Source organism: Euprymna scolopes, chromosome 6 (assembly GCF_053919585.1).
Source record: "Euprymna scolopes isolate OS-2025 chromosome 6, ASM5391958v1, whole genome shotgun sequence".
Classification (NCBI taxonomy): Eukaryota; Metazoa; Mollusca; class Cephalopoda; order Sepiida; family Sepiolidae; genus Euprymna; species Euprymna scolopes.
In genome coordinates this window covers 17,974,628-17,998,314 of record NC_136487.1, presented here as the reverse complement: position 1 = coordinate 17,998,314, position 23,687 = coordinate 17,974,628, and the positions used below count along the sequence as shown (strand labels likewise).

Sequence of the window (23,687 nt, the reverse complement as noted above, 5' to 3'; positions counted from 1 at the left end):
TTATAGAATTGAGCTAATTTCAATTCTGTGACTATTTCTTGCGTTGTGATTGGTTGATGAAACTGCAGATTTGAACTTCTGGCCAATCAGGAGTCAACAATTAAAAATAGCATTTGCTGCCATTGCTGATTCTAATACCCTTCAAAACTTGAAAGTAATTTGGGAGCATTTAAATTGTTGACTATAAAGTAATTTCTGGCTTTAAAATTCTGAGTCGATCCTCAAATATTAAAAGAAATTCAGTGTTCGTATATACCCTCCTTTCCATCGCGGGAATATGTGGCATAAAGTTCGAAGGTGGAAACTGAAAAAAAAAAATTTACTTGCCTCTTCACCAGGGCAAAGTTAGACACAAGGTCGATTTTTAATGTGGTGAAAATCCAGCTCCCCAAATGGGGGCACTCTCGATAGAAACAGGAATAAGAACTGTCTCAGTCATGAAGGATTTCTCTTCCACTGAATGAGGACAGAGAAGGTGAAGTGTAGCATTAGAACAGATACTACACTGTGTTGTATTTATTTGCTTCCCCACTTAGCAAATTAGGCACAAGACTGTTTTTTAATATGGAGAGAGAGGAGAAGGGGAAGGGAAAAGGGTACCAGCTCCAGAGAGGTGGGAAATGGGAGCTGGATAGTGATTTGCACACTGGTATGTAGGGTTGCCCCTACATGAACCAGAAAAATGCCACAAGGGCAATGGTCTTTGATTGCAGCATCTGCCGGAACAGATACTACACTGTGATCTTGGCCTGAAGGTGGAGATTGAAAAGCCAGCGCTCTAGAGGTAGAGCATACTGGCCTACAAAATATGTCTGAATAGCTCCGTCGGCATTTTCCGGTAGAGGCGCCTCAAAGGGAGAATGTAAACTTTTGCCCGACAGAAAAAAAAAAAAAAAAAAATCGAAATAATTATCTCCCTTGATCTTTGTGGCCTTGACATTGATATCATTTTCCCCCTGTTTCCTTTGTTTTTATAGCACCGGCTTGAACGTCAATTATATTTCTTCTCGTCTATCAAAGTTCACAAACATGCCGACCATAAACGTTTTTACTAATCTATCCAAGGATAAAATTCCTGAAGATTTCCTTGCGAAGGCCACCGATGTTCTGTCGAAACAATTGGGGAAACCTGCAAAAGTAGGTATTTAAAAAAAAAAAAAAAAAAAAAAAAGAAAAAAGCACATGTTTATTTGTAGGGAACAACCAGGTACGTTCAGCATGAGCATCGTCCGATCCTGACGATGATTAATAAATTGTAAGCATCTTTTTAAAGAAAGGATATAAATTTTAAAATGTTTTTTTTTTTTTTTTTTTTTTTTAAGCCATACAGAGTAAAAGGGTGTTACTACTACATTTTATCGCCGAAAATGGAAACACCATTTTTTTCGGGCCCCTGTCGTCAAAATAAGACGGAGAAATCAGTATTTTAAAATATGCCATATTTAATGGCCGAAAGCAAACGGTCAATTTTTACGACCTGACCCAGCATAGTATAAACACCCCAACTACCCCATGTTAAGAACGACTTTCGGAATAAACACCTTACCCTTCCAACCTTCCCATGTTAAGAACGGCTTTTGAGGTGAGAGAAGGGTATTCCGAGAGCCGTTCTTAACATGGGGAGGTTAGGTTGGGTGTTTATAATAGGCTGTGGCAGTGTGGCACGTTGTAAAAACTGACCTAAATAACAACAACAACAAAAAAAGCTAGATAATAGGGGCGAAGAAAAATGGGGGACCTAGTTTTGAAAGCCGATTTTTCATAATTTTTTTTTATAGGTTTCCGACTACTTTTTGATTGTATTTGAAAGATTAGAGACTAAACTTAATTTCCAAAAGGAAAAAAATATTTGTACACGTGGGGGGGGGGAAGTTTTTCGAATCTATGTGTACAGTAGTACAAACCCAACATGTTTATTCAGCTCGAAAAACATGCAGTGTTTACCGATGTATTGGAAAATTCAAAATGGCGCCCGACTGTCTCTTTAACACGGTAAGTTTGGGAAAAGATGTTATAAATAATAAACTAGACAAAATACTATTAAAAAACCACCGAATATATGTCAACTTATTTCACGGTAACATATATTGAGCGAATTTCTAACAGTATTTTGTCTAGTTTATTATTTATAATGCCTTTTCCCAAACTTACCCTCTCCGAGAGAGAGTCGGGCGCCATTTTGAATTTTCCAATACATCAGTAAACACTGCATGTTTTTCGAGCTGAATAAACATGTTACACTGAATAAAAACACAAAAAATATATCCAGTTAGGTAGAAAAGTAACTTATCTTGCCTTTGATAACATTTATTTGTCATATATTTGTTTTTTGACAACTTCTTCGAATCTATGTGTACAGTAATACAAACCCCTTTTGTGCCATTTAAAAGAAGGGCAAAATAAACCATTAATTAGGTACGTGAAAGAAAAATTCAAAGTTAACATATCTTAAAATGGAACAGCTCAGCAGAAAGAGTATGCAGAGACCATTCTAATGATACTTGGACCACCTCTGTAGGACAAATAATAAGAAAGTTACAACAATTCTAAAGCTGAAATTTGAGGCTAATTTTTGACAATAGAATCAATGGATTTCCTTAACAAAGTTGTGACCGATATCAAGATTTTTCACAGTTATTTTGTCATAACTTTCTTATTTCTTGTCCGATTTCAAAAAGACAAATATCACTGGAGAGCTTATTGAATGGAGAACAAGAAAAATATATTTTGAAAGTTTATTAATGAATTATTTACAAGATTAAGAGGTGAAGGGGGATGCTGGGGCGGAAGATGTAGTCAATTACTTAAGGCAATATTATCCCCGCATATGAAGTCTGCTGCTAATGCTTATTTTTTATGTCAAAATAAACTGCAGAAACACCAATAAATATAATTTATTTTTTTTTTTACATTTCTCATGAACTTTTAGCATATAAATTATTAAAATTTCTTTTAGCATATAAATTAAAATTTCGGGTTTGTATTACTACTGTACACATAGATTCGAAAAAGTTGTCAAAAAAACAAATATATAACAAATAAATGTTATCAAAGGCAAGATAAGTTACTTTTCTACCTAACTGGATATATTTTTCGTGTTTTTATTCAGCTTGAATACAGTGTTTATCGATGTATTGGAAAATTCAAAATGGCGCCCGACACTCTCTTTAACACGGTAAGTTCAAGAAAAGATGTTATAAATAATAAACTAGACAAAATACTGTTAGAAATTCGCTCATTATATGTTACCGTGACATAAGTTGGCATATATTCGGTGTTTTTTTAATAGTATTTTGTCTAGTTTATTATTTATAACACCTTTTCCCAAACTTACCGTGTTTAAGAGAGAGTGGCCACCATTTTGAATTTTCCAATACAACGGTAAGCACTGCATGTTTTTCGAGCTGAATAAACATGTTACATTGAATAAAAACAAAAAATGTATCCTGTTTGGTAGAAAAGTAACTTATCTTGCCTTTGATAATATTTATTTGTTATATATTTGGTTTTTGACAACTTTTTCGAATGTGTACAGCAATACAAACCCAAAATTTCTTTTAAATTATTAAAACTTTTAGAATTTAAAGTTTGCAAAATGTGCATAATAAAAAATATATTCATGAAAGTTTTATTTTTAAATTTTAAAAATAACTCTTGTATTTTTTTTAATTGTAAATTTGTTTATTAGTTTATTATAGAAAAAAAAAAGCAAAGTAACAAAATGGAAGAAAAAAAAAAGCAGCTCGATAAAATGATAAAATATTTTGCCGGGGAGAAATGTTTTGGTTTAAAGAAAGTAAAATAATTTAAATCCTAAAAGTTCATTATGCTGAAATAAATTTTAATAATTTAAAAGAATTTTTTTAGCCAGCCGTAGTTTGGCGTCATTGCCGTTGTTGGAAAATATTTGTAAACAAAGTGCGTAGGTTAACGATATGGCGTTAGTGAAATTTTGAAAATTTTCGTAACGGCTTCACATTTTAGGTAAACTCAAAACCAATGAAGGTAAAGTCATATAGGCTTCATATTTCGCACAAATAATGTTTAATATCTATATTAACGAATATATATAGTTTCAAAACTATTACAACTTACCTTCAGGTCTAATAATGATGATTTAAATGACACAAAACTTCACTTCAAAAATTTTTACACTTCTACTGAACGTATGAAAATAATTCAAATACCAGCATGTAGCGAAACATGTGTGCTACCTCATCAGTATCCCTGCGGTGTAGTTAACCCCCCGGATATAGGTGGTAGGGGCCAATTTATGACACATACCTCAGTGCACAGAATTACGGCTTACTCAAGTTATCAATGCCACTTAACCCTCGCAAAAGCCTTGGCATTTTCACATACCTACATTAATAATTAAAAAAAATTTTTTCAACGAACGAAAATAATGAAATTGCGAGACGAAAATCGTGTTTACATAATTGACGCTTTGAAATAACGTCTCCATGTAGTAGACATTCCGAACATGAAAACATACCCGTATTTAATAAATCTAGCAAAAATCAACTAATGGTCAGCTTTTCATGAAATTTTTGATACTTATCCATTTTAGAATTAAATTACATATAAAATGCAGTTTTCGTAAAATATACGAGGGAAAATATTTTTTTTTAGTGCGTGCCCCCCCCCATTTATTTTTTTCGAAATTCGAACAAAATATATTTAAATCTATCGAAATTTCTATTTATTATGAAACAAGAGTTCAAATACGTAAAAAATATTTTTTTTTTAAATTTAAATACACATATTGAACAAAACTTTACCTTGAAGTTGCAATTAAAAATTGATATAAACTTAATATTGTTTTTTTTTTAATAGCATTTTTTCGAATTAATATATACTATAATCAGTTGAATTGCCAAGAAAAAGAAACTTCGTAAACATTAATTAATTTTTAAAAGATTAAAACGATTAAAATTTCATTATTTCAAAATGTTCGATTACAACATAGATTTTTAATTAATTGTGTTTAAATTTTTTTTTAAATATTAAGTTTTAATATAAACATGACTATTGTCAGCTATTTTATCGCCAGATTAAAACCAATTTGAAAATATTATTGCACAAATATCAGCATTTTATAGACCCCCTCCTCATTTTGTTTGTCTCTTTTTACCGAACAAAATATGGAACCCTGTAGGTAACCAAATGAACATTCAGTAAAACCGGATTTCATATTTGATATACAAATGTTTATAATATTATTAATCATTAAACTGTGTAAATCTTAAAACTTAACAAAATTATAACACAGATTAATTATTAATTGCAGTTTGAAGAAGATAAAATTTTGTAAACACGAAAATTATGAAGGCCCAAAATTTCAGGCAGTCTAAAGACTGAAAATGACGTCATGTAATTAAAAGGGAGGAAGTTCTTTTTTTTTTCCCCAGTCCCGTATTCAAGAATTCTGCCAAAAGAACTGACCCGCTTGATTAATCAGTTTCCTCTCCTTTTTTTAAAGTGCAGCGGAGGACTTTAAAGAATATTTGAAAATGTTATATTTAAATAATTGTTGATAAATTATAGATGAGTACTCTCAGGTAAATATCACTCCCCCTCCCACGAGATTTGTCTTTTTCTTTTATTTTTACAAGCAATTATGCGTTGGAAAAAACAAACAAACAATTATTTCAGAATTTAGAGCAGAGAATTAGTTTTGCATATAAACTTAACTTCTGAAAAGGCCAAATTCACTAAATTTGACCTTAAATGTCCAATATGTCAACTCTGATACACAACTCTGATGCTCAGCAACCGAGAAGGCTAACATGCTTGCCAGTCGGTTTGCCTCAAACTCCACACTGGACCCTCTAAACCACCCCCTACCTCAATTTCCTATGCGGACAGACGCCACGCTAGACGATCTGAAAATCACCCCTGCTCAGGTGCATGCTATCATAAAAAACCTTGACACTTCCAAAGCATGTGGACCCGACCTCATCCCAGCTATGCTATTAAAAAAGTGCTCAGCCGAAGTAGCTCCAGTTCTCTCCAAACTCTACAACAAATGCCTTAATGAATCTTGCTTTCCGAGCTGTTGGAAAACTGCTTCTGTAGTACCAGTATTCAAGAATTCTGGCGAAAGAACTGACCCATTAAATTATCGCCCTATTAGCCTCCTCCCACTTTTTGCTAAAATATTTGAGACCTTAATTAACCATGCTCTAGTCCAGCACCTTACAGATGCTAAACTTCTGACCGACCATCAATATGGATTTAGACAAGCCCGTTCCACGGCAGACATCCTCACTGTAATCTCTGAACGCATATACCATTCACTGGACAAAGCGGGAGAGGGCAGAGCGGTAGCTCTAGATATATCTAAGGCTTTTGACAGGGTATGGCATGAGGGTCTCCTCAGGAAGATTAGATCTTACGGTATCACTGGTAGAATACTTAACATAATTAAATCCTTCTTAGATAAGAGAAAAATCCAGGTTGTCCTCGACGGTCGTACATCTAAACAATATGATATAAATGCGGGAGTGCCCCAGGGATCTATCCTTGGACCTCTGCTATTCCTGATATTCATAAATGACCTCCCCGACAAAATTGCCTCTGAGATGGGTATATATGCTGATGACACCACACTCTATAGCAGGCACGACAGGAAAACAAATGAACATATATCTAAAGTAATGGCAGAAACACTAGAGGATGACCTCCAATCAGTAGTGGAATGGGGACAAAAATGGATGGTAACGTTCAATGCCACCAAGATAAAACTGGTTTCATTCAATAATTACAAGAAACCTTCTCTACCACCTATAGCAATGGCCAACGACTCTTTATCTGAGAGTACGTCTCTCAAGCTCCTTAGCCTAACGTTCACAGGAAACATGAGTTGGAACAATTACATCGAGGGCATTGCCAGGGCCGCTGCAAGGAAGGTGGGCTCTCTCTACCGTGCTAGAAAACCTCTAACACCCGAAAGTATCCTGTACCTCTATAAGGCCACTATTCGCCCATGTATGGAGTATTGCTGTCATATTTGGGCCGGTGCATCGGCTACTAGTCTCTCGCTCCTTGACAGGGTTCAAAAGAGAGTCGCAAATCTGATAGGCCCTAAACTGGCATCTAAACTTCAGCCTCTGTCCCATCGTCGAAACGTTGCATCCCTCTGCCTGTTCTACAAGTATTATAATGGTGAATGCTCTGAAGAACTGGAAGCACTTGTGCCCCCACGACGTGAACACCCTCGACAGACCCGACAAGCTGCAAAATCCCACCCCCACACTGTAGAGATCCCTAGATGTAAAAGATCTTTCTACTCCAGCAGTTTCTTCCCCAGAACTGCTAGACTTTGGAATTCCATTCCAGGTCACTGCTTCCCCAACTGTACTGACATGCATAAGTTCAAGTGCAACGTGAACCAACATCTCGCTGCCCTAATCCCTACATAGTACCCCAGTAGATGTTTCCCCTGATAGTAGCCCCCTACACCAAAGTGGCAATTTGGGGTGAAAATGTAATAAAAAAAAACCAAAAAAAAAACATGGAAACATTGAAAAAACATGCTCACAAACCTAACATAGTGATATGGGAGAAGGAGAAAGAAGCAACCTTAGTAGAAGTATGTATCTCCATTGCTGCTAGGTTAAACAGAGCTGAGAGGGAAAAGATAACAAAGTATCAAGGTCTTCTGTACAACATGAAAAGAAACTGGAATTTTAGGAAGATTTCCATCATTCCAATATTTATAGAAACAACTGGATTCATGAAAAAGAATTTCAAAAACTACTTGACAAATATACACAGTGAACCAAGTGCAAAAGAGATTTTAAAAAATTGCACTTAAAGGAACGATTAGAACCTTAAAAAGATCTCTCGGTTGGAATATATGAGATAGCGGATGAATGTCTGACATCCGGTAGCTTGCTCCATCCCCAGCTTGAGCAAAATAAGAAAATCGAAATAAAAAATGTAAAATATACAGGCACCTCAGTGTCAGAAAATATTTCCTCAAAAAAAAACCCCATTAAACTCAATATATTTCCAATCCACTCACATAAAATAAGCATAAACACAATAAACATGACACACAATAAACCCGACACACAATAAACCCGACACACAATAAAGGTTTAATAGATACAACTGTAACGTGTTCATTACAGTTCAAACCTCTCTCGAACCGCCACACCATCTGACACCGTTGAAAAGGAACAAACAAAAAGTAAATAAATCCGACTTTGCTTTTCTTTTTTTTTTAACACAAGTCGTTTATTACCGTCTCTGTTTCGACATCAGCTTAAATAGTCTCTCGCTGCCACTGTGGGGCCACATGTCCATCCCCCTGATAAGCGTTTTCCTTTCTGTTCCGCTACATGCTGGCCATAGACAATCACTTTGTCCTTATACATCCATCTTTTTCAACCGCACTTTTTCTTCTCCCAACCACATGATGAGCTTTTTTATCTTTTTCTTATCGTGTCTGCTGGCGTACGCTTCCTAATTTGCATATGTGCATTTTTTCGGCTGCTGCTAATATCCTTGCAAGCCAGCTATCTTACAGCTGCTGCTGCTATTTTCTCACGCACTCATACGTGCTCTGTTACACAGTTGCATGCACTTAACTGAATTCAAAATGTTAGTGGGCTCCTTATATATATATATATATATATATATATATATATATATATATATATATATATAGTCTAAAGAAGCTTTGAATAAAAAAAAATGCAAAAATAAAAATAAAGAATGCAGTGTAGATTCCCAGAAGGAAAAAAAATATTAATTTTAACCTATCGCAGACTAAGCACCTACATAATCTGATTTCTAAAAAGTTTATAATGTAATGTATAATGTATGCATGTAAATATATATATATATATGGTATTACTTATTGCCTTACGAAATCAACTTATCATCCTTGGTTTGTAATAGTTTTAACCAAAATAAAATGTTTTAAATGAATTCCATTTTCAATCACAAATTATTCACAGTGAAATGGGTATCACTACCCAGTAATTTATATTCGCCTAAAATCACGTTTTTGATGGTGAATATTATCAGAAGATTTAAAAAAAAAAAAAAAAAAAACGAAATTAGATAATTTAGTCATAAGAAGTTGCCGGGTTTAAATGAAATAGTAATTAAAAATTTGTCACATTCGAAAAAAATCCAATATGAAGGTGAGAAGTTTTGCCAGGGAGATAAATATCAAAGCATAATTCTAAGAAAGGTAGATAACCTACCCAAATACTTTAAAATTTTTTAAAATTATTTTAAGAGGTTTACGTGGTGGAAATAGGAATTAACTTAATAGTTTTGGTGTCACTTTTTAAAAAGAAAGGAAAAAACAATATTAATCTATCCTCCCTAATCAGGAAATATAAGTTTCTTTGTAGTTGATATAATAAAATCTTAAAATCCAACATAAAATAATTTGTAAAAGATTGTCCTTTGGCACCCTGCTGTCAACTCGAAAATAAAAATAAGATTCTTTTTTTCTTATGCTTTGGTTACATATCAACATTTTGGAAATACCTGGCAAAGAAAATTCGATTTTAGAGTATGGGTTCTGTCGCTACACCCTGCAACCTCTCTCTCACAGAAGAGACATTGTGAGCATATCCTTGTTTTATCGTTATTTCCATGGCAGGTGCTCGTCTGAACTTCAATCTCTGGTCCCCCCCCTCGCCAATCTTTCACGAAAAACACCCGTCTAACCGAATCCACTGTGAAAAATTTCCCCCACTCTTTATCTCTGCCTAAGTCAAAACGTGAATTCCATGGACAAAGCTTCTTTCTTAGAACTGCACGCCTGTGGAACTCTGTTCCGTCTGCCTGCTTCCCACCTGACTACAACTTGGATGTGTTCAAGTCCAGCGTTAACAAATTCCTAATGAGCCGCCCCCTTAAGTAAACACTTCATCAAATCTCCACACTAACGTAATGTACTTGCAATAACCCTTATCCCTGAGTGGCTTCCGGGCCTTGATAAGTGGTGTGTAAAAAAAAAAATAAAAAAAATGGGAGAGAGCACCAGAAAAAAAATGTGTGTGTGTATATATATATATATATATATATATATATATATATATACATGAGCAAACAGTTAATAAAACATGCCAAAAAACACTTTGAAAAAGAGTTAAAAATATATTTAATCTGAAAAGGAAACACTTGATAAGTGGATAGTCCTTAATCCGCGGAGTTTCGAAGAAACACTTTCCTTCCTATCAGAGGGCAGGAACCAGCAAAATGCGGGATCAGATTTTGCATACAAAAGTATTTGATGAAACAACAAGTAAGTCAAAGATCTTACTTGATAACAAAAAGTGGAGCAGAGGGTATATGGCGAAGATAAAGTTGATTACACGTGAATGGATAGTCTGGTGAAAGGCAAACAATCCAATGACGGTAAAATCCAAAAGTATAACTTCAAGAAAGTTAATTGAGTTTTCATTTGCTGAAGTAAAATCCAAGGAAATCACGCAACTGGAAGATGGTCCAAAATAATCCAAAAGGCCGAAATCCATGGAATAATTCACAAATATGTACAAAGAAAAGAAAAGGGGAAAATTCCAATAATATTAATAAAAGAAAAATAAGATATGCTTTTCACACGACTGCCGAGACATAATAAAAAAGATCAGGGAAGAAGAAAAGAAAAAAAAAAGAAATTAAATGGTGATAGAATTAAATATAAGATAGAAAAACAAATGTAAAAATGACCCAGACAAAAAGGATGTTAAAAGGCGCGAAAAAATATAGGGCAAAAAAATTTAGGTCAACTGAAATGTACTGGATATTACTTAAGAAAATATCAGCAAGAGTTGTTAAAAGACAATAAATGGAAAAAATAAATAAATTAATTAATAAAAAAAATAGAAAATAGATAATAAGTAAATAAATAAATATAAAAATAAAAAAAAATTTAAGGGGAGAGGATGGCCGGTATCTGCAAATTCAGGATAAAGCAAGTAAGTATGTAAGTAAATACATATAGCAAAATATAAGTAAATATACATGCAGGATATAGATGTGTGGGTAGATAGGAATATTAAGACTAAGACGGAATTTGCAGATAGAAAACCGGCCAAACAAAGAAGAAATAAAAAAGTAAAATAAAGAATTATTAAGTTATAAAGTATTAAGAAAGTATGTAGAAAAAAACGGTAATGTTAAAGAAGAATTATATATATATCTGAAAGGTTAAAGTAATAACTATGTAATTTCAAAATTACCATAATTAAATTTGGACTTATGTTTACAGAAAGAGATCAGTTCGTTTTTAGAGTTTATTATATTGTTACTTTGAGGGGAAGTAATTATAGTTATAGCTTCGGTTGTGCAGAGCCGACATGACTTAGAGCCTGGAGTATAAGACTTAACTTTTTTTATGATTTTTTTATATATATATATGTGTGTGTGTGTCTAAGAGAAAGAAAATTAAAACTGTAAGTTGAACTTTACAATCAAAATTTATTGTTCAACTGAATATTCCTTTGTTTTCATCAATATATATATATATATATTTGTTTTCACAAGTCACGGCATAGTCCTTAACAAATTCGTCCATGCAATTCTGCACACCACCGCCAAAGCAACACACCACACCACGAACAAATACCATTAAATCGACACACATGTTCTCAAGCAGGACCAAACAATCTCGCCGAATCAACACACCACGATACGAAAATACAATAACATGAGACACATTATCAAAGCAAATGTATTTAAAAAAAAACGTGAATCACTTATCGGCTTGTACTTTTAATAGCTGCTGGGTGAAACTAAATCGTCACTTTGGAGTAAAATGGGTGTAGTTCATTCCAAGGAAATGGCAGAAACTCTAGAGGATGACCTCCAATCCGTAGTGAAATGGGGACAAAAATGGTTGGTCACATTCAATGCTGCTAAGACTAAGCTTGTTTCCTTCAATAACTACAAGAAACCTTCTCTACCACCAATAGCAATGGCCAAGAACACATTGCCTGAAAGTACTTCTTTTAAACTCCTCGGCCTAACGTTTACAGGGAATATGAACTGGAATAGATACATTGAGAGCATTGCCAAGGCTGCTGCGAGGAAGGTTGGCTCCCTCTACCGTGCTAGAAAACTACTTATGCCTGACAGTATCCTATACCTCTATAAGGCAAACATTCGCCCATGTATCGAGTACTGTTGTCACATCTGGGCTGGTGCATCTGCTGCTTGTCTCTCGCTCCTGGACAGGGTTCAAAAGAGAGTTGCTAACCTGATAGGTCCTGAACTGTCATCTAGGCTTCAGCCTCTGTCCCATCTACGAGATGTTACATCCCTCTGCCTGTTCTACAAATACTTTAATGGTAAATGCTCTAACGAACTGCAAACACTTGTACCTCCCCGACGTAACTACCCCCGACAAACCCGACAAGCTACTAAGTCTCATCCCTTTACAGTAGAGATCCCTAGGTGCAAGAAAGCCTTTTACTCCAATAGTTTCTTCCCCAGAACTGCGGGTCTTTGGAACTCCCTTCCGGGATTCTGCTTTCCCAACTGCACTGATATGCAGAAGTTCAAGTGTAATGTTAACAAACATCTTTCTACTCATCTCCCTTCATAATGACCCCGCTAATTAAGTCCCTAATAGTAGCCCCCTGCTTCAAAGTGGCACTATACCTTGTTTGGGGTGAAAATTGAATAAAAAAAAAAATAATAAAAATAAAAAAAAAACTTGATTTGTAATCAAAAGGTCCCGGGTTTGCTTTTCACCACAGGTTGGCAAACTCATATGCTTGTGCTCTTCCGCGCATGCTCAGCACAGGTTCAGTTGACCGTTCTTCTTCAATGATTCTTTTTGATTATCATGCAAAGAAGGATACATCCTCCATGTTGCTGATATATTCTTCCAGTTTACTTGTGTGGTTAAATAATCAGTTGTTAACTATTCTGCATTTCCTCAGATAGATCATTAACTATTCTGTACTTTCAACTAACAATTTCTGGGGATAAATTCAATCCACTGCAGTCAAAGTTTGCTACTCCAATTCTTTCTCATTTTCAGATAGACCATTATCCTATTCCCCTTAACATCAATGTTGCTAAGTTATCAATCTTTGGCAGCTTTGCAACCCTTCGCTATTAAACAGCCTATAGCCTACTGTTATCTTGGAGTTTTCTCTGTGCCCACAAAAAAATTAAATAAAATAAAGATAGAACCAACATGTACATTATCATTTATCAGATGACTATGTGCATCACAAAGGAATCGATGGACAACAGGCAGAATAAATGATGACAACTGATCGGTATAGGCTTTTCTCAGTCAACTGTAATTTATTTTGAATCGGAACAATTACTGGATTTTTTTTTTTTTTCATTATTTTAGCACGTCTTAATCCAACTATCCTTTAATAACACATTCTTCCAACGAGCAAATTGTGTACTAAGAAGTATAAAAATGGAAACAGTAAAAAATAGAAAATAAACCTACTATGAATGTGTCTGGAGAAAAATTGCTTCATAATTAAATACTCTGGTAACATGTTATAATCATGCTGATTCACTGGTTCTTATTAGATCACCAAATTTAAGCAACGATAAGCCTGATTAGATGGATGACCATTTGGGAATACCAAGCACTATATCTAGAAGGGCATTGGCACCTCTTTGCAAGAACTGTAAAAACTTAATGTCATCATTTCCCTTAACTGGGATATACAAGTGACTTGGGACTGCTTGTGAATTTGATATTCCCATGAAACTTCTTTCTATGGAAAAAGCCAATTTAACTTGAGGTGAATGCTGTTAATATCACATAAAATCAGTTTCTTTGTTATTTTGTACATTTCAGTACATTACAGTTCTCGTCCACCCTGATACTCTGATGAGTCACGGGGGTAGTACGGACCCCTGTGCTTCCCTGACAGTGAGCTCCATTGGTAAACTTGGCCCAGATGTAAATAAGGATCATTCTTCGGTCATTGGAAGTTTCATCTCTGAAACTCTTGGTATCGCTAAAGATCGGTAAGTTTCTACTTTTGTTAATTAAAAAAACATTTTACAAGAAAAATCTATTAACTGTCATAATTTTTCACAAAAAAATAATCTTGCTTCATGACATGTCAACTTCCCGTGACTTCCAGTACATGACGTCACTTTCTTAAACACATTAGCCCAATTTCTTTTGGAAATTTCTTATTCACCCTAATATAATTTCCGAAGGAAATTTGTTTTTCTATACCATCGCACCTCTCACCTATCATTTTACTGAATTGGACCAAATTAAAAATGTGTATGGAACCCTTCCAATAATAGTGATATCCCAAGGAACCTTTACATAAGAAAATATGGTGCTAATGCATTTACTGATCCGTGCTATTTTTTAAATCGTATTTCCACGTTTAATTAAAGTTTTATGATATGTTTTTTTTTTATTCAATTGTAAGGTTAAAGTACAGATTAGGTACAAAACACTCCCCCCCCCATATTAAGAATGACATTTTAAATAATAACGTTATTATTTCAGCACGGATCACTCTCTGCAAGAGTACCGAAAATATTTTCCAATCTTATTTATTTAATTATTTATTTATCCTTCATGATGCAAGCAATATTTTAGTTTAGGTTTTAAAAAAATTGTCTTTCTCAAATTTACGAACAATTTTGAATAAAAAACAATCAACATTTTTTTCTGACAATATCACTGGATCTTTTTTCCAATTTATACAAAATTCTGTAAATGTATAAGAAAACTAGGTTTGAACAAAAAAAACCTGAGAAATGCATTTACATATATGCGCAAAGAAATAATTTCTATTTATTTATCAGTGTCTCTTGAAGAAACCTTTGCCAAGCTCTTACCCTCAGTGTTCTGCAAACCTTGATTAGGAAACTCTGCTTTAGAGAGTTATTTTAATACTTATTGATATTTATAAAAATCATGGTTATAAAATAAACAAAATGCATTGTTTGTAGAAATGTTAATCAATTCAGAACTGGAAAACAACCAGATTTTTTAGTTTTGTTTGTTTTTATTATACAACAAGGGGGATGGGTTGTAAGCGACTAAAAGCTTGCCGATGACAATTACACTGATATCGACAACTGATTCAACAATGCCCAGCATGTTATCAGTAGCTTTGGATAATCACAGATTTCAAGGGGTTTCTGCTAAAATAGTCATATTTTAAAAATCAAAGCACTTTAAGTCTTCAAAATACCACCGTTTTGTTCAGAAATGAATATACTTTCAAATGAATTAGTAAATAATAACATACATTATATAATTTTAGAGTTTTAAGCAAATAAAGTGGTAAAAATGTGAACATCATAAAACAGCATTTTTGGTAAGATTTTGTAACGAGCCCCCCCCCCCTGATTTCTAAACATTCGTACCGTGTTTCTGTTAAGAATTTTTTAATGAAATTTGGAAATTAGCCAAAAGAGATGTCATTTTTAATAATTTCGAGAGTCCGAAATTCATTTGACCACTCGGTTTTTTGTTGTGTTAAAATAAAGATTTCAAAATGATGAGTATTGAAAATTTTGAAAAACATTTTCTTGGGACACACACTATTAAATAAAACAATCGTTTTACTATGTTTATTCGTTAAAAAGATGATTGAACAGTGTTTTCTCTAGTGGTACGTAGCAATTTAAAAACATAATATCCAAAAAAATCGTTATGAATTTGAATCAAGACTTCTGTAGTATTAGTGATAGCAGCAGAAGCGATAAGCATGGCGTAAACAGACGTTTTGTTTTTGTTGTTCATTTTTATTTCAAATCGATTTTTTTTTTTAATTGAAAATCTGGTTATAAAAAAAAATTCTTACATGTTTAGTTAGAGCTATTTTGTTATCAACCATACAAATATTTTTCAAAACTGGGTAGTAGTAAATTTTAAAATATTTTAACAAGCGAAAATGTGAAATATGATGTTTTGGTTCACGGGTACGAACGGTACACACACTTCTAATTTTCGTCCCTTAAAAAATGTTTAGTGAATTATTATCGAATGGAAACTAATCTACCCGATTATTAAAAATAAAATTAAAAAAATTAATCAATATTTGAATATTTGTAGGAGGTGCTCAGTTAAAAAATAAAAACGGTAGGAAAAGACATGAAATGTAATTAAAAAATCAAAATAACATTAATTCAAAATTTTTAATAATTTGTCAGCTTTAGCAAAAACTTGTTTTTTTATATTTAAATAGAATTTAAATACTTGATATTTTTCCAAGCATCATGTTTTCTGTTAGAGGGACGTCACTTTTTTTAAATAACATTTATTTTTGTCTGTTTATCATAATTCTTGTAAAGTTTTACGATGGGTATCAAACACCCTCTTAAAAAAAAAACTTGCTTAATTCTATGTCTAATCCTAGGTATGAGTGGCAAGCCTCCTCCTAAAACCTTTAGCCTTAACAATAACGCTAAGTACAAGTGGCAGAGCTCCACACTAAACAAACTTCCTCTGTGAACTCATATAAGCATAAAAAACATTTAAAGAAAGTGCACATGATTAATCTCCCCAAAAAAATAAATTGGTCAACTGTCCTAAAACGCTACGATCGTCTTGAAATGGTGAATTATTTTATATTTATGTGAAACCAACCCCCACTCTAAATTCTAAAATTGTTTTTGTTTTGTTTTGTTTCTATCAAGTCTCCAGGATGTTCACACATAATTTTCCTTAGCCCTATCATTAACCCAAAGTCAGAGTGGCAACCTCCCCACCGTCTCATAATTGCACAAAGGCCCTCTTAAAACCATGCATAATCGCCTTTTAGAAAACAAACAAGCAAACAAAAAAACACCCAGGATTTATCTATCATAGGAAAAGGGTGGGAGGTAACTGCCCTAAAACGCTCGAATGATTCAAAATGGGAAATTGTTTTACATTAAATTCTAAAATAATTTTTGTTTATCTTTTATTAAAGTTTTTCAAGTTGTTCACATGCAATTGTCTATAAAGGTAGAATCACATATTTTGGAGAGGTGGTCAGATGGGGAGGGGTAACAGAAGGTATTAATCTACAATAATACCAAAGAAATATTGCAATATATCCATTTTTAACCAATCCTAGATTTCGATTTCAGTTTTTGGCACATAAAATGCATTACAACTAAACTTTGAGTTCTCTAACTTCTTTTCTTTTAATGAATACTTGGCATTTTTAAGCAATCGCAGCATATTTATGTGAATTTACTGCAGATTATTTGGAAACTATTCATTTCTGGAGATTTTCAGTAGCATATTCAGATTCCTTGCACAAAAATACACTTATATGGCAATTTTCATTGCTTAGTCTTGTGTTTTAACAAAGATATGACATTTTTACTGAAAAAGTAGTGCAAAAAATGTAACAAAACGCATATGGTCTTAAAGAGGGGAAAATATCCAAACACGCAGAGCATAAAAATAGTCATAACTTCCTTGATTTTAATTGGATTTAAAAAATTTTTAAAGATTCTTTCTTAGCTTATCAAGCTCTTTCTATATATACAAATATTGAAATATTTTAAGCCATTTAAATTTTTTCATGTGTATTGCTATTATCAGTTGCCTGCAACTCTTGTCGCAAGATCATAATAGGTATGAAAGTCCGAATTTATCAGGCACTTGTTCAATGATCCTTTTCTATAGCTGTGAGATATGATTTATGAGAGCTGTGGGCCTCAAAGTTTGGTAGTGTTTGATCTATTCTGCATCCGCTAAATTCTGCAGATTCGCTGGCACCATTTTGTCTCCAATACACAAATCTGGACGTAATGCAGGATCATCCCCCTTAACCAAACACTTTTAAAGAGGAGACTTTGTTGGTTTGGCCACACTGCACACCATAACACAGGAGAGTTCATTCACGAAGCAATGCTCTAGAATCACTCCATGATTAGCAAAGATGCCTGGGAGGCTAGCTAAAGACATGGTTATACATCATCATCGTCAGCATTGTGGTTAAAAAATGTTTACTGCTGCTAAAACCACACTACTCCGAATCTCAACATTTTGCTGTCAAAACTCAACTCCAAGTCTCGGTGCTCTGCTATCAAAACTTGCTCCTCTGAAATTCAAATCAATAATGATCCTGTCTCTAAAACATCAGGTTTTTTGTATTAAATTGGGAGCATCTCATTTGCATGTCATGTGAAAACATTATAAATATATAAAGAAAAAGGCAGCCATTTAAAGTTTTTCTTTTTTTCTTCTTGAACACGGACTATACACAAATAGGTTTGTCTTAATTTTTAATCACAAGCATCCTAACCTCCAATCCACAGGTCAATGGTGGTCGTCACTAATCCTGGGACTAGATGCCCATAACTGTCTTGACTGATGCCAGCCATTGTGTACAGTCTGCAATCATTTGGGATGCTGTGTTCTATGGGAGAAGTCAGCTCAACTCCTTTGGAATGAATGCTATTAAAGTCAAAAGTCATACAATCAATTTTCATACAAAAAAGTAAAATAATAAAAAAAATTGTTTAAACTTTACCTAAAAAATAACAATTGATATCAGTGGTCAACAAATTTTGCTTGACCTTTGACATGGATATTAAATCTATGAAAGTTTTTGTTATTTTTTAAAAATATTTTTACATATAAAATTAAGATGTTTATTCTAAAACCAAGTTAAAATTTTTCCTGTAAGAAGTTAAGATTTCTATTCGTCACATTCATGTAAATATTTAATTTATTACTAATTTTTAGTCGATCTTTTTTTTGTTTTTTTTTTTGTTTAGAGTAAGTTAGAGTATCCTTTCTTTTGTTATTTTGGTGAAAAGACAGTGCAAGTCCAAAACTACCCCCATGAAAGAACACAAAAATAAAGAAGAATTTTTACAGTGTATGTATCCAGAACAGAAAGAAAATATTGTATGCCAAAAATCATGTAAATTGATTGAATGGCTTTACCTCCGACAAGCAGCGAAGTCCCATCCCTACACAGTTGAGATCCCTAGATGCAAGAAAGCCTTTTATTCTAATAGCTTCTTCTCCAAAACGGCAGGACTTTGGAATTCTCTTCCGGTTTCCTGCTTCCTCAACTGTACTGACATGCAGAAGTTCAAGTGTAATATGAACAGACATCTTGCTGCTAAACTCCCTACATAGTACCCCTGGAACTTAGGTCCCTGATAGTAGCCCCCTACATCAAAGTGGCAATATGGCTTGTTTGGTGTGAAAATGTGATAAAAAAAAATAAAGTAAAAAATTTTTTTAAAAATACAATCAAATTTTATGACTAGGCAATGATCGACGGACTCTTGATGCAATTTTGCATAACATTTTCGACATAACAATTAAGTAATTTTGTTTCTGAAAATGGCATATTTAAAAAAAATCGATCTGTCGCCTCTCTTTCTCTCTCAACAAACACCTTTTTTTTTTTAGTTTAGAGTAAGTTGGAGTTATCCTTCTTTTTGTTATTTTGATGAAAAGGCAATGCAAATACATAACTGTCCCTGCCCCGATGAAATATTTAATTTATTACTAATTTTTAGTCTTTTTTTTTTTTTATTTTTTTTTAGAGTAAGTTAGAGTATCCTTTCTTTTGTTATTTTGGTGTGCATGTTCAAAACTACCCCTATGAAAAAACACAAAAATAAAGAAGAATCTTTACAGTGTATGTATCCAGAACAGAAAGAAAATATTGTATACCAAAAATCATGTAAATTGATTGAATAGTTTTACCTCCGACAAGCAGCGAAGTCCCATCCTTACACAGTTGAGATTCCTAGATGTAAGAAAGCCTTTTACTCTAATGGCTTCTTCCCCAGAATGGCAGGATTTTGGAATTCTCTTCCGGTTTCCTGCTTCCTCAACTGTGCTGACATGCAGAAGTTCAAGTGTAATATGAACAGACATCTTGCTGCTAAACTCCCTACATAGTATCCCTGGAACTTAGAAAACTGGAAAAAATTGTCTCAATCGTGAAGGACTGATCCTCCACCGAAAGAGAACAAGAAATGGAAGTGCAGCATCTGAAGAACAGATACTAGTAGCCCCCTACATCAAAGTGGCAATATGGCTTGTTTGGTGTGAAAATGTGATAAAAATAAACTAAAAAATTTTTAAAAAATACAATCAAATTTTATGACTAGGCAATGACTCTTGATGCAATTTTGCATAACATTTTCGACATAACAATTAAGTAATATTTGTTTCTGAAAATGGCATATTTAAAAAAATCGATCTGTCGCCTCTCTTTCTCTCTCAACAAACACCTTCTTTTTTTTTAGTTTAGAGTAAGTTGGAGTTATCCTTCTCTTTGTTATTTTGATGAAAAGGCAATGCAAATACATAACTGCCTCTGCCCCGATGAAAAGACAAAAATACCAAAAATAAAGGAAAATCTTTACAGTGTATGAACCCATCACAGAAAGAAAATATCGTACACCAAAAAGTTACGTAAACTGATTAAGTAGTTTTATTTAAAAAAAAAAAATGAAAATCAAATTATGTGACTAGACAATGATCGACGATCTCCCAATGCCATTTCGCATAACAAAGGGAAATAATTCCAAATAATTGGAATTTTTGTGAGATTTTAGAAAGCCATTCTTAACATGGGAAGGGGACATTGGAAAATTCAAATTAGCTTAAAAATAATTTTCTTTATAAAAATAAAACTACTTGGTAAATTTACATGATTTTTGTGTATATTTTCTTTTCCGTCACAGCTACGTACATACAGATTTTTATTTTCGGGGGGGGGGGGGTATGTACTAGCACTGAAAAATTTGCCATGATGGTTTAATGTATAATTATGGATTTATTCCATATCTGCTCTGATTGGTAAAATATTTTTGCTTTCAAGAAAATGACTGAAATCATAATCTTTGTACAAAATAAATTGTTTTCAAGAAAAGACCAACATTTATAACAAATAAGTCTATAAGCTAAAAATTTTCTTTGAATGTTTATTTTATAATTTCATTAATACTAGCAGAGCTACCCGGCATTGCCTGGAGCAAAATGTAATACATTTATATTAAAACTTCTATTTCTCTACCACTCTATCTTTTCTCTCCCCCTTCATTATTTACTCCTCTCTCTCATCTTTCTCCTCTACTTAGCCCATTCCTCTCTAGTTGGATACACACACAAACAACTCTGCTTTATATAATAGATTCCTCTAGATTTTTTTTCCAAATTAATACATAATAATACTGAAAAACCCAACTCTCCTGATGAAACAACATATAAATGCACAAATGTCCTTTATATAATTGACAGCAGTAAACCTTTTATTTCTGTACTAAATCGGCAAGTATTTAAATGTTTATTGCTACAAAATAATCATGGCAACATTTTTTATTAGTGCTAATGATGGAAAGTGTCCAAAAGGAAATACGTTTTTGTGCTTTAAACACTTATTCAGAATCAAATTGTTTAATCATTGTTTTATTTCAAAGTTTTTTTTTATTATTTCTTTAACAGGTTTTATATTACATTTGAAAATGTTGTCCCCACTGATGTCGGCTATAATGGAAGCACTTTTTAAGAAGAGAGGCAAATTTACTTTTGATAACTAACCTTCATCCTACGATGAGAAAAAAAATGATGTTCAAATTCCTGTCTTTTATTGTAATAAAGTAAATAAAATTAATTCCAAAATGTTTTTTTAATCTTATTTTTTACTAGCCTGGGTGCCCGACGTTGCCCGGGTGTTTGGAAGTGTGCATTGAGCAAAAAAAAAAAAAAAAAGTGGCAGTAGGCAGGTAGGCTTAAACCCGTGCTGCGAAGGTAGAAAAGAAAGTGAAAGAAAATCTGACGTCTTAGCCACTGTCTCCATGATGCGACTGGAAGTCAAAAGCGTTGAAATTAACCAAAGTCAATCCAAGGTGACGATAACTTGCTAAAATGTCAGCGAAAAAATTCGACCCTTCCTTGTACAAAATGGCCGAGGTGAAGGAATTAATGTTTTTGGCCAATTTTTCGATATTTGTCATCCAAGACGTCGAGCTTCAAAATGATACCGATCTTGTCAGGATCCGTCGCCTCTGTCAAAAGTTTTTGTGAGACATACAAACATACATACACACATTTAAACAGACAGGTGAGATTTATATATAGAGATTTAACAGTTAAAAAAATTTTTGTGTATAATTAATTGTATCTGGTTTGGGTTGTTTCTCTTGTTTAGAAATCTATTATGCCATATTAATGGGAACTGCTGTGGTTTTTTCCTTTTCATTCATCTACAAAAGTAAAAGTTTATTCAATTTATGTAGTTTTATATGACCTTGATTGTATCACATGGAATAAACAACTAGCCAATCGCATTGAGGTGTTTCAAAATCATGATCGAAAAAAAACAAATATCCATCCTCCGTCAAACTACTTCCCTATCCTCTCTATTTGATAAAATCAAAAGTAAAACACTTAAACTTTTTGGCCATGTCAAACGGTCAACTAAGTTTTGAGAGTATATCAGAAGGCAAAAGAGGCAGAGGAAGGAGAGAAAATGTTTTTGATTGGACATTTCTCAACATCAACCAACTTGCCCTGAATCAGAAGGAATGGCAAAAAATAAGTCACGTAGGTTCACAATCCGCACCAAGTAGAAGATGTGACTCGTGATGACAAAAGTCTTTCTTCTTCACTTCTCTCCTTTGTCCCTGTTCTATCTCTCTCTCTCGGTCCCCCTCTTCCATGCTCTGAACAACTCTGCTGACCTCTTCTGCAAACTCCTCAACCTCACTATGAATAAGTCCAGCTAACAAAACAAGAGAAAACCCAGACCACCAATTTCCACTACAAGGTTTCCGTCTCTAACATCAGGGGTCTACAGTCCAATCTTCCAGAGGTTTAAATACAATTATGGGAGACCAAACCCAACCTATTTTCTTGCACAAAACTGCCATTAACTCAACTGCTTCCTGAGCTGTTTTTTTTAATGGAAATTGCTCAAAACAAGGAATGAAGCCACTTGATATAATGAGCTAACAAGAACGAAAGCTGATTATTGCAAAGACAGAAGATGCCTATTGAACTTAGTCTTGAAAAGACCAAGGATGTAGGTAGAAGGAAAACAGTGAGCAGGAAGAGTTCCGCAATCTTGCAATCCTTGGAAAGAAGCTATTGGAATAGGAAGCTGTATTACAATCATGTATCAAAATGGCAAATTGATGAAGATCACTAGACCAATAAGCCAGAACAAAGAAATCAGAGAATAAATTGGATAATTTTGAGGAACACATTTCATAAAAAAGACTGAAACTAATAACATCATGCCTGTGGGAGAGAGGTTGCAGAGAAGATAGGGTGGGTCCAGTGAAATCAGGGTTGCGGAGTCGGATGGTAAAAGTCTGACTCCTAGAATTCCTAGTATGCTGACGCCGACTCTGACTTCTTTGATATCTTCAACTCCGACTCCTGACTCCTTGACCCTTATGTGGAAATCTATTCCGCAGATCCACATACCAGCCTCCCACACCTATTCAGCAAGAATTTTGTAATTTTCATGTATATTATTTTTTACGTTTAACATTAACTTGTATGATAAATATACTCACTCAACCAGCTTTATAGAATAAATTGATATAACAAAGGGATAAAAAATGTACAATGAAATTTTATTATGTTATCAGTTCAAAAGGAGATACACTATTTAGGGATAGGGAAACCTTTTTAGTCCATGGTATTTCGAAGCCAAATGCTTCTCATCAAAAGAGGGAAGTAAAGACATTATACAGAGAAGAAATTTTTTAAAAGATAA

At 33.7% G+C, this 23,687-nt stretch overlaps 1 protein-coding gene across 1 annotated transcript; it reads left to right on the top strand.

Moving 5' to 3' along the window:
• Positions 1 to 956: 956 nt before the first annotated feature.
• Positions 957 to 21,587, top strand: LOC145277553 (macrophage migration inhibitory factor-like). Its single transcript, XM_080129025.1, has 3 exons — positions 957 to 1,137; positions 13,811 to 13,983; positions 21,407 to 21,587. Exons 1-3 carry the CDS (start codon positions 1,030 to 1,032, stop codon positions 21,468 to 21,470), a joined length of 345 nt encoding a protein of 114 aa, XP_079985151.1. The 5' UTR covers positions 957 to 1,029; the 3' UTR covers positions 21,471 to 21,587.
• Positions 21,588 to 23,687: the final 2,100 nt, after the last annotated feature.